The 12,323-nt window shown below is 34.9% G+C and overlaps 1 protein-coding gene across 7 annotated transcripts in view; it reads left to right on the top strand.

Annotated features, from left to right (window-relative positions):
• The window catches only part of Pde7a (phosphodiesterase 7A), a 141,214-nt gene that overhangs the window by 74,027 nt on the left and 54,864 nt on the right, over nt 1-12,323 (top strand). For 5 of the 7 annotated variants that reach the window (XR_010050154.1, XM_063257391.1, XM_063257388.1 and 2 more), the window contains exons 2-3: nt 1,665-1,725; nt 5,326-5,409. Coding sequence is in view for 6 of the 7 variants with exons in the window: in XM_063257391.1 (XP_063113461.1) it covers nt 1,665-1,725; nt 5,326-5,409 (145 nt within the window). In the remaining variant the exon portion in view is untranslated. Of the gene's footprint in view, nt 1-1,664; nt 1,726-2,802; nt 3,113-5,325; nt 5,410-12,323 lie in introns of those variants that run through there. The other 2 variants (XM_063257390.1, XM_063257389.1) reach the window with 2 other exon arrangements.

Genomic DNA, 12,323 nt, shown 5'->3' with positions numbered 1-12,323 from the left:
GGGCTCAGACTTAATTTTTAAAGTTTATTCTTTTTTAAAAAATTGTCTCTGTTGGATTTATTTAGTAATAACTATGTCTTGTTCTTCAGTATAGCATGTAAGCTAAATATCTGTAGACCAGCCTTGCTTAATACTCTTCAATTAATGGGAGGATTTGAGTAACTTGTATATCCTTAAGTAATTTGTTAATACATACTTAAATGTTTTTTTTGGTAGAGTTTTGCTAATGTTAATATAGGGCCTACCTTTCAAATATCTAAATTAGTGATTCTCTAAGTAAGTCTAAGTGATTACCTTAAAATAAATTTAGTGTGCCATAACTGCTAATCTACATGATTTTCATTACTCATTTTTTCTATTGTTAGAAGTCATGCTAAGTAGGCTGCTGGAGATGTGTTCTGTATATTTCAGTCACTTGGAGTCTGTGATCAGGCTTTACTTTGTAAAGGACTGTTATTTTACTTTTAATTTTATTTTGTGATTATATAATGACTCTACTTTCTACAAAAACAAAGTATAAAGCTGTACATTGAAAGGATCCCACCTACATCTGTCCCTCACCCTTAGAGACAACCAGTGTTGATAGATAGAATTTATTTTTGTTTGAAATGTCTGTTTCTCTTACATTTCATGAACTTAAAAAAAAAGAATACATGAAGTCATGCACAATTCTAATTGATATTTTTATCTTAAATCCTAAGTATTAAGGATATAATTTAAGGTTCAAGGAATTGTTTTTGCATACTAAATCTTTATAATTTAAAAACTTTATGGTTCCCTTGAGATTTGTAAATATTTGTTGAGGGGCTGTAAGCCCCATGCCAGAGTTTTTGAAGATCATTAATCCAACAGTCAAAATGCAAATTATGCTTTTAATGTGTATTTCTCTTTTGAAAGAGGTTGAATACTTTTCTTTGCACTTATTAATGAATAATTTGACCTACAGGTTTTAAGTCTTACATTTATCACATTAAGTATTACTGTATATTCTTTAAGTTGTTTCTAGATTCTCTTTTGTTTTCCTCATTTCTTTGCAATTCCTTTCTTTTTTATATATTGATCTCATAGTTACAGTTTCGTTTATTACTGCTTTTTAAAAATTCTTTGACCTTTTAATTAAACTACTTTTATTGATTCCTACCATTGTGCCAGGCTCTGTTCTGAATGTTGGAATTTGCCTTAGAGCTGGTGATACAGCAGTGAACTGAGCCCTTGCCTCCACAGAGCTTAGAATCTAATGAGACATTTGTTCAGTTTTGTTAAGGATCATGGGCACGACATGGGCAATTTAGTGACTCAGTGAGACCTTGTCTCAAATAAAAATAAAGGGAAGGCCTGGGAATGTAGGTGCAGTACAGAGGCCCTGAGTCTAATTCCTAGTAACCCCCCCTCCCCCCGCAAAAAAAAATCAGTTTGGATCACTCACAGTTCATTTCCATTCTGAATCTAGTTCTGTGGTACTATTTTTTATTGTATTAAAAGTATTTGTCCTTCAATTAGACATTTCCAGAGCAGATACCACATGTAATTCCCTTTTATATGTCCAGCTTCTCTTGATCAATGCTTCACAAGTAATATATAATAAAACCATACTTCTCTGAAGTGATTTCATATTACATTTCATTATCGTATATTAAAATGGGTTTTGTTTTGTTTTTTTCTAGAGGCGTGGAGCTATTTCCTATGACAGTTCTGATCAGACTGCATTGTACATTCGTATGCTAGGTAAGCCCTGTTCGGTTTTCACTGTCTTCAATTAATTTGATTATCATATATTACTATTTGAGGTTCATATGTCTTTCATTGGGTAGTTTTTCATAACTATTTGTAGAAGAAATAACCTATTGCATTAAAATTTAGAGTCTAAAAACCAATGTTGAATGTGATATGAACAAAGAAAGGCATTTTAGATTTATAGGTAATTGAGAAATCACTAACTTAATAACTAGGATGCTTTCATTAATGCTGTTTTGTTTTGTTTTGTTCTGTTTTGTTTTGAGACAGGTTTTCACTAAATCACTGAGTTACCAGGTTAGGCTCAACCTTGTGATCCTCCTGCCTCAGCCTGCCAGAGTGCTGGGATTACTGGAGTAGACCACATGCCCACCTTATTAGTATACAATTTTATACCAACTTTGAATATTTTTTGTTGAAAATAGGTTTGTAGAGTTGCTAAATGAAGGAGATGAGTGCCAGCATGGATGAAGATGAGACCATAAAATACCTGATCTGATAGACCTGTATCTGGAGATACTTTGTTCTCAGTTGACTGATGTGTAAACACATGCTTGACATGTCTTTTCCTTTCTTTGCCAGGGCTGTCTCTTCCTCCATGCACTCAGTGACCCCTTTCATATTATTGAACTATATGTCTATCGAGGGTCCAGGAGGCAGATTTACTCAGCTTTTGTTAGAGGAGTCTCCTGGGGCTCCTTTCCTCATGCTTAGAATTCTTCTGTCTTTATATTGAGCCATCTTTATTTTTCACATACCTCAGTATTTTTTAAGCGTAAATATTATGCAAGGTTTTGATTTTGCTTTTTTCCTTTTAGTGTACCTTCTGTGTCTTACCTGCCTCAGTTCTAGTTCAGCTTTTTCCTCTTTACCTGTTGTATCTCATTCTATGAACATGTTTAGGATTTTCTTATCCTGAAAACAGCACTAGGTATTTTAATAGAGAGTGTGATGGATAAATAAAGTGAATATTTAAATTTTTTTTAAAAAATTATTAGAGTGAAAAACACATGGCAATTTATGCTCCTCAAAATATTCTCCTCCCTTTACGTGTGTCATTCTTGCCAGTGTCTGAAGCAGTTCTGGAAGTCCCTATTTCACGTGTGTCTTCAGTTGTGCTATCATGTCTGCTTAGTATCTTGAATAAGCTTAAAATACTTACCTTTCGTGGACATTTTGACCTTGGGGAAGAGCCAGAGTTGTGCAGTGCCCAATCCCGTGAATAAGGTAAATATGAGGACACACCTTAGTGCTTTTATGAGCCTGCCTTTCTGTTGACTGGTACTTGGCAGCAGCATTTACCGTGTTTTTTTATTACATCTTACAAAGAGACAAAGAAGAATTCTAGAACTGCTTCACAAAATGACAAGAATGACAGGTAAGTCTGTCTGAAGTAAGAGGGATTAATGATAATTTGTACTTGCACATACTGAATGTTTTGAAATTTAAAATTTACCATACATTTTGATCACCTGTTGTCCTTAATTTTTCAAAACAGCTCCACATGGGTATGTTTGGATATCTCAAATTTAGCATGTCTTAAAAAAAAAAAGATTTATGTTTGCTAGGTGTCTTTGTTTGGTAATCTTTTTGCCATGCTGGTAAATTTAACTGTAACTGTAGTTTTCCGATTCCTGACTTTTCTGTCTTCTACACTTCATGTCTAACTCATCGGCTAACCCCTGTTATGGTGCACACCACCAATATACACGTAGAATCTCATCAGCTGACGTTTCGCCCCAATATAAACCACATCTATTGCTTCTATTTGTTAGCTAGCTGGTCCTGTCTGTCCTGTGAGGCCATAAAATACCTGATATTGTATCCACCGGTCTTGTAGCAGTCAGAAGAAACCTTTTTAGGCATGTTAAGTCTTCTTACTGTCTGTTTCAAATCCGCTCGTGGTGTTTTATGTTACTGTAATAACCAGAGCTGCTATAATGACCACACAGGCCCAGTGTGTGGCTCTCTGACCTCAGCCCCTACCAGTTCTTTCCCTCACCTTACTCCCGCCACACTGACCTCTTTGTCTGTCTTTGAACCTACCAAGTGTACCGCTGTCTCAGGGCGTTTGTACCTCTGTCCTTCATCCTTGGAAACTGCTTCCTCCTGATACATACGGCTTACTGTCGCCTTTCCCTCATGTCTGTCCTCGTACACATCCTTTTCAGACCTCACCTCCCTGTTTTACCCTCCCTACTCCTCTTACCTTATTTGGATTTCTCAATGGCTTCTTGCCATTTTCCATAGAATGAAGTTACATATTCTCTGTTTTTGTCTCATTCAATGAGAAGATAAACTTCATGAGCAAGGACTTGGCTATGTTGGTCACTGCTGTGTGTCCAGCGCCTACTACATATAGGTGTTTAGTAAATGATTGTCGCCGTGTGAGAGGAACACGTGGAAGAAGCAGGCAGCCATTGTGGAACAGAGTCATGTGAGACAAAATGAGCCTGGAAGGAAGGGGTGCTCTTCCAGGAAGGCCTTCCAGACAGAAATGCCAGAGTATGGGGACTGGGGCTGCAGAATTGGGAATATGAACTTGGAGGCTGTCAAAATGTAATGAAAAAAGTGCTTTTTTTGAAACTCCTAGAACTAGATTGTGCTTTGTGGCCTGGAGCCTGCTGTTTAACTTCTCAGAGGCCAGCTTCTGTGTCTATAAAATGGAGATTAAAATTGCCTGAACTGCCAGGCGTATAGCTCAGTGGCACAGGGCCTGCCTGGCAAACACAAGATCAGGGGTTCAATTCCCAATACCAAAAATTAAAATTAAAAAAATTTCCTGAATTTTATTAGAGAATTTAGTAAGGCCATTCCTGTAAGACAAAAAGAGTGCTTGGTATATGGCTGCTATGGTCATGTTGTGAAATAGAGAAATAAATCTTTATGTCATGTACGTACATGTAAGCACTAAGCTTATAAAAACCAAACTTTAAACCAGCTAAAAGCCTTGAGTATATCACTGACAGTGAGATAAGAGAAGATTAATCAGCTGCATATGACAAAGTCTGTAACTTAATTTGCCACATATTTATGGAATTTTTAACTGTGCTTGAAAGTGAATAATGTACTTTTCTATTTTTTGTGTCCCTTATAGTTCATAGTATAGTGCTAGACACAGAACAGGCACTTAATAGATATTTATTTCTTGCTGTGGTTTTTGAAGGTTTTGTTCTGAGGATTATCTGGCACCTATAAAGTAGATTTTATTTTCCCTTTTAACTCCATGTGATGTTAGGTTGGATTATCATGCATGTGAATTGCCTCGCCAAAGACAATAATAATAATTATTATTCATGGTAGTAAATTTTTTAAAAAAGATTATTATCCAGCCTTGTAATTCAGTACTGAAAATTTGTGAACCCCTTCAATAGAACTCCTTGCTATGGGGCTGGGGATTTAGCTCAGTGACATAAGTGCCTGCCTGGCAAGCGCGAAGTCATGAGTTCGATCCCCGGTACCAAAAAAAAGAACTCCTTGCTATTATATCATTAATAGGCCATTATTTAAATAATACCCCATAGGCCTCCTATGCATGTATAAACTTCTTCACAAATGATAGGCTTCTAAACTTACATTGTGTTCTTCCAGGAGATGTACGTGTAAGGAGCCGAGCAGGATTTGAATCAGAAAGAAGAGGCTCTCACCCATACATTGATTTTCGTATTTTTCACTGTAAGTGTTGGCAATCACAATGTTTCCTTCAGACTTTCAAAATTAAACTTCAGGTCTTCATAAAGGCAAAAGGAAGACAAGAAAAAACTATTTCATGTTAGAATATTTAGGTCATAAGTGTCACTGTATTTCTAGATGATGTTAATAAATTTTTAGAGATGATTAGAAAAGGAGAGTATTAAAAATATTGATAGTTTAATTATCAGTAAGTAATCACATAATTAAAATGTTAATAGCCAAAATAGTTTTTCTTCTCTTTTCTAATTTAATTATAAAATTACTTTGGTAAATTCTTCTTAAATTAAGAAGAGTTGATCTTAGAGAAACGAAAAGTAAGCAGGAAAGCCTTCTAGGCAGAATTGTAAAAACATGGTTGGGGCTGAACTTGGAAGTTGTGAAAATGTAATAGAAAAATCTTTCAAAGAATTTTTAAAAATCAGTTCATTACAAATGGTTTGTTTTCCTTGCTTCAAACAAAATGTTTTTGTGCAAATGATATTTATAAAATTAACAAGGTTTTTTTGGTTTATTTGAAAATACATATCACCTTTAAAGATACTAGAAGAATGCACACTTTAAAAGAAAACATTTGATGTGTGTCTAGACTATCATGAAGAGAAAGGGAAAAAAAATGAATTGTTAACCCCCTTAATATTAAATACATTAAGGAGTGGACTTCTGGTAATGTTGGAGAATGAGCACTCTAAAAATTGAGAAAAGTGGACAAAATATGGAAGACATGTATTTGAATATACCAGAATACTAGTAAGGCAGAAAGACAGAAAGAGATGACCCTAGCATTTCAAACCACCTTTTCCTTAAGTATTGTGCTGATTCAAAGAAAAATGAGTAAGAAACTGAGCAGAGTTTTGATGGGCACTTAAGTTTAGGGAAACAAAAACAGTTATTTAGAACCCACTACAGTTGAAGGGTTAGTGTTGGTAAACCCTCTGTGCTTAGATTGGAACCCCAAATTGCCACCTGCATCATCTTAGAAATTAATCCCAGCTTTGAAGTATCTCATTCAGTGATTATATTAAGTTGGTCTGTCACTGTAATACTTGTAGCCATGGGTGGAAAAGAGATGTGCTTATCCTTCAAGTTGCTAGCAGTATCCTTAGCCCAGAGAAATAGCCCAGGTAAAAACTGGTGAGGTTTTACATTCTTGAAATGCATAGTAAAAATGTGCAGGAATACTCAGGACCTCCATGGAGGATTCTTCTTCCAATTGTAGTAACTCCCAGGTTATCAGTATAAAACAACCACCTTTTGTGTGTATGTGGTTCTACGAGTCAGGAATTCACTTAGATTCTGTTAGATTTGACTTGCTTGTGCTGTACAATATATTGGTCTTCATTTGGGATGGTTTAAAAAGCAGAGATGACAGGGATGGCTTCACTGAGTCCATGTCTAGGGCCGTAGTTTTTCTCATCATCACCTGGGGCAGGGACTTCTAGAATGGCTTCTGCACTCTGAGGTCCGATGCTAAAACAGAGAGGACTAGCATCTCTGTAGTTGTCCAGTCTATTTCTGTCTCTGTCTGTCTGTTTCTCTCTCTCTCTCTCTCTCTGTCTCTCTCTGTCAACAGTAGTTTCAGGGTGCATTTCAAGAGAGAAGCAGTGTATGTAGACACTGTCAGTCACCGATGGTGTGGGCCTGGACCCTGGCATAACATCATGTTTCTGTACTTTGCTAATCAGTCTTGTCTGACAGCTTGCTTGAACTTATGGAGAAGGATATGAACCTAGGTATCAAAAGGAGTAAGGTTAAAAAAAATTAATCTTTGAGAGATAGAAAACAAATACCATCAAGCCAGGGATTTAGCTCAGCGGTGTAAGTGCCTGCCTAGCAAACTCAATGTCCTGAGTTCAACTCGTGGTACAAAAAGTAAAGGAAAAATATATACTGTCAAAGGAACAGTTCTGAGATTGACTGAAACATTTAATTTTTTCCTCTCGTTCCTCCTGCTTGGTCAGTAACTCCACAGGAAGCACTGGCTTCAGAAGCAGCTTCATTCTCAGCATCCTGGGACAGCAATGAGAGCAGGGCTGTGCCTGCAGGCTGCAGAGGGGGGTCCGAGGGACTGTACCGTGAGGTAGTGCTGAGGCAGAGGTGTTTCATTTGGGGCAGAAACCAAGAAGCTAGAAGACAGTAGAAAGATAGCTCTGATGTGCTAGGGGAAAAAAATAGCTGTCAAAGTAAAATTTCATCTACAAATTCTTTAGGGGACAGAGGAAATGGAACACATGTCAGGTTATTTGGGTAAGGCCAGCATAATTTTGACACTGCGCTCTGATGTGGTGAGGACAAGAACAGAAAAATCACAGCCAGATCCCTCATGAGTACAGATGAAGTATCCTAAATAATATATTATTAATTAAATTTGCAATATGTTAGAATATATTTTGATCCAATTTGTATTATTTTAGGAAATATAAGTTTGGTTATAATATAGAAAAAACTGTAATTCATTACATTAATAGAATAAAGGAAAAATATGGGTAGAACAGTGTGCTAAATGCTAAAATGATAGTGCTCTATGCCAATAAAACCAAATGCTAAAGAAAAAAAAACTTCTCATGAAATTCAACATTCTGTGTCAAAATTTTAAACAAATTATGAATTAGAACAATAAGTTAAGTAATCTGAAGAACGGTATCTGCAAAACCTGCAGCAAACATCATATTTAATGGTACAATATTAGAACTTTCTTAATGAGAAGAAAGGCCTAGCCAACACAATAATGTAAGAAAAAGAAATGAAAGGATAAAGCTTAGAAAGTGCTATTATTTATGGATGTTACAGTTATATACCCAGGAAGTTACTAGGATGAAGCAGTGAGTTTAGCCAGGACCAAAGTCAATATATAATTGTCTTTCTATAACGCAAGACTGACAAAATTGAGATAATATGTAATTTAGATTTCTGTCAACAAATCACATATGTAGGGACAAAAATCTAATACACGCATGACAACATAGAAGACTCCTAAGTCTTTACAAAGAAAAGGTAAATGAGTGAGAGGAGAGAGATAAAAAAATATAATTGAGATATGTTTTATACATTTACAAATTCCCCATGATGAATGTGAACATTATGTACTGCAAACATGAATTAATAAAGAAAAATAAAGCTTAAAAAAGGACCTAAATGAATGGAAGCATAAACTTGCATTCATGGATTTCAAGATAAAATTATTTATATGTTAGTTTTTCTCACATTAATTAGTGAAATCACAGTGAAAAACTGACTTTTCAAAGTATAATCAACAAGCTGATTCTAACACTTATATAAGGACTGAAAAAGCTGAAACTAGCTAAGACAATCGAGAAAAACAAATTATGAAATTTATTTCCAGATATCAAAACTCAAAGTATAATAGTGGTTCAAGACTGACAGATAATGGCACTTTATAGAGTACAGAAACATGTACACATATGTGGCACTTGATTTGTGACAAGTGGTAGAAATGAGATGGGTAAAGATAAATGGTGCTTAGTCAAATGATTATCCATATGGAAGAAAATAAATCCTGGCTCGTCTTTATACCAGACATGAAAAAAGTCAAATTTATGTGGATTAACTTTGTCAAGTTATGCTGATAAGTGAGATAAGATGAGGAATGAGAATTAATTTAGTTGTGTGAAGGTGGTAGTAGCAGAAGCCTGAGATTAAAATAGATTTAAGAGAGCAGGAATTAGATATGGTGAGTAGAGCCAACTCTCTTAAGAGTTTTGCTGCAAAAGGGAAGAAAATCAAAGCTAGAAATTAATAGCAAAGCTATAAGACAGTTAAAGACTACATAAAAAAAACTCTGAAGTTTAGCTAAAGTAGTACTTGTAGGAAAATATATAGCCTTGAAATGCTTGTATTCAAAAATTAAAAAGAATAAAATAAGTCAAATAAGTAGTCCAATCAAGAAGTTAGAAAAAAATAAGGTATAACAAGAAAAGGTGAAAAAAATATATTAAAGATAAAAAATAAAAATATATTAGAAAACTAAAATAAAAATAGAACTATGAAATAAACTAAGAGTTGATTATTTAGAATAAATTGATAGTTTAAGAAACAATTAAGAGAAGCTAAATACATAATACTAGAGGAGGTAATCCCCATAGACAGAGAATTAAAAAACCCGATTCCTTTTTGTAACCTTAAAATACATTTGAACAACCACAAGATCCTAAAAATTTTCTTGAAACTTGCAGTTTATCAAAACCAAATGAAGAAAATATGAATAAACTAAGCTAGCAATATAAAAATGGGGTCTCAAGACCCTGGGGGCATTCATGAAGTTAAAACTGTATTTTCATATTAACATTAACATATTACTTGTTTTTTCACTTTTATTCTCTCAAGGGCAGAGTGGAATACAGTGTGAGGCTGCATAATGTGGCATTCACATCAAAGCATATTAGCAGATATGAGAAATAGCTGAACAATGGATTTATAAAAATATGAAACAGTGCCATCTTCTTGTTAGGCCCCCCACCCCCAGTTATCCCCCGCGCCCACCCACCAAGGTTGAGACTTGTTATGTTTTCCAGCCTGGCTTTGGAACTCCTGGACTCAGGCACCCTCTTGCCTCAGTCTCCCAAGTAGCTGGGATTACAAACATGTGCCACGTTCTTGATTTTTGCTACATTTTTTTGTTGTTTTGGAAAACATCTTTTTTATAAAAATCTTTTATTTCATGTTACCAGGTGTGGTGGTACACAAACATATTACAGATGTCTTGCTTTATTGTTATTTATTGTTACAATACTGGGAATAGAACCTATGGCCTTCACACTAAGATACACCTTTGCCCTTCTATTTTTTATTTTGAGACAGAGCCTCTGAGTCACTAATTTGTCCAAGGTAGGCTTGAATTTGCAGTCTTCCTACTTCATCCTCCCAGATGTATTCTTATTTTTAAGTGAAATAATAAATATTTTACAGTTTTATTTAACAATTCTATATTTAATTTCACAAAATTAAAATTCTCAAAAGGTTAACAGAAACCAAAAAGTAAATAAAAAACCAAGTTCAAACTTACAGCAAATTTACTCTCCTGCTTTTTTTTTTTTTTTGTCTTTTTCATTTTTATCGGTACCGGGGATCGAACTCACGACTGCCTCCTTGCAAGGCAGGTACTTATGCCGCTGAGCTAAATCCCCAGCCCCTCCTGCTTTATATTTATTTGATAACAGCTAAGATTCAGCGTTGCCTCACATTTATTCGATTACACCTGATTAATATTATTTTACTGTGAATTTGGCAAGATGTCAATATTTTTCTAAACATTCTGCATTTTTCAAAAGTATCTGTTGTAAACATAGCACAAAATACCTTTAATATACAAAATTAATTAGAAAAGCACCAAACATCATTCATTAACCAAAAAATATGTTTTAAAGCTACAATGAAAAGCTAACATATGAAATAGAAATTTTCCCTCATATAATTGATAATAAAGTTGAAATAACAATTAGGGAGAAATTTAAAAGCAATACTTATAAGTAATACTTTCAAAAAATTATAAGAAATACTTCATCCCAGAGATGCAAAGATGGTTCAACATATGTAAATCTATAAATGTAATATACCATATTAACAGAGTCAAGGACAAAAATCATGTGTTTATTATAGTAGATGCAGAAAACGCTTTTGAAAAAGTCCAGCGCCCATTCATGATAAAAGCCCTACAGAAAATTGGAATAGATGGTTTTTCTCTCAATCTGGTAAAGGCCATCTATGACAAACCAATAGCCAACGTTATACTAAATGGACAAAAACTGAAAGCTTTCTCTCTAAAATCAGGAATAAAACAAGGATGGCCACTGTTTCCACTCTTATTCACCATAGTCCTAGAAGTTGTAGCTGGAGCAGTGAGACAAGAGAAAGAAAAGAAATAAAGATAGGAAAGGAAGAAGTCCAAGCTATCATTATTTGCAGATGTCATGATACTCTATGTAGAAGACCCCAAAAACTCCACCAAAAGACTTCTAGATTTAATAAACAAATTCAGTAATGTAGTTGGTTACAAAGTCAGCACTCAAAGATCGATAGCCTTCTTGTACACAAATAACAAACTCACTGAGAGAGAAATCAGGGAAACAATACCTTTTACAACAGCATCCAAAAAAATTAAATACCTAGGAATCAATCTACCAAAAGATGTAAAAGACCTCTACAGTGAAAACTACAGTACTCTGAAAAAGGAGATTGAAGAGAATATTAGAAAATGGAGAGATATGCTCTTGGGTAGGAAGAACCAATAAAGTGAAAATGGCCATACTTCCAAAACTGTACACAGATTCAGGGCAATCCGTATCAAATTCAAATAGCATATCTCACAGAATTAGAGAAAGCAATCCTAAACTTCATCGAGAACCGGAAGAGACCTAGAACATAGCAAAGGTGATCCTGGGCAATAAAGACAAGACAGGAGGCATCACAATTCCTGACTTGAAATTATACTATAAAGCTACTGTGATTAAAAACAACAACAACAACAGTGTGTTACTGGCAAAAAAAAAAAAAAAAAAAACCAGAACCAAAGATCAGTGGAATAAACGGAACATGCAGAAACAACACAGTCACACTAAGCCATTGTATCTTTGACAAAGGTGCCAAACACATTCACTGGAAGAAAGCTAGCTTCTTTAATGAATGGTGCTGGAAAAATTGGCTCTACAGATGCCAAAGATTAAAACTGGACCCATATCTTTCACCATGTACTAAGCTAAAATCAGAATAGATCAAAGATCTCAATATTAAAACAGAAACATTAAATCTGCTGAAAGACAGAGTAAGTAAAACTCTTGAAGACACTGGTATAGGCAGAGACTTTATGAACAAAACCCAGGATTGGGTACAGGAACTATCACAAAGAATCAACTGGGATCTCATCCTACTGAAAAGCTTTTGCA

This window comes from Cavia porcellus, unplaced genomic scaffold (genome assembly GCF_034190915.1).
Source record: "Cavia porcellus strain 051 isolate PalLab524CR breed Dunkin Hartley unplaced genomic scaffold, mCavPor4.1 scaffold_10, whole genome shotgun sequence".
In the NCBI taxonomy this organism is placed as follows: Eukaryota; Metazoa; Chordata; class Mammalia; order Rodentia; family Caviidae; genus Cavia; species Cavia porcellus.
Note: the sequence above shows the minus strand (reverse complement) of the source record. Positions and strands in the feature narration are given on the sequence as shown.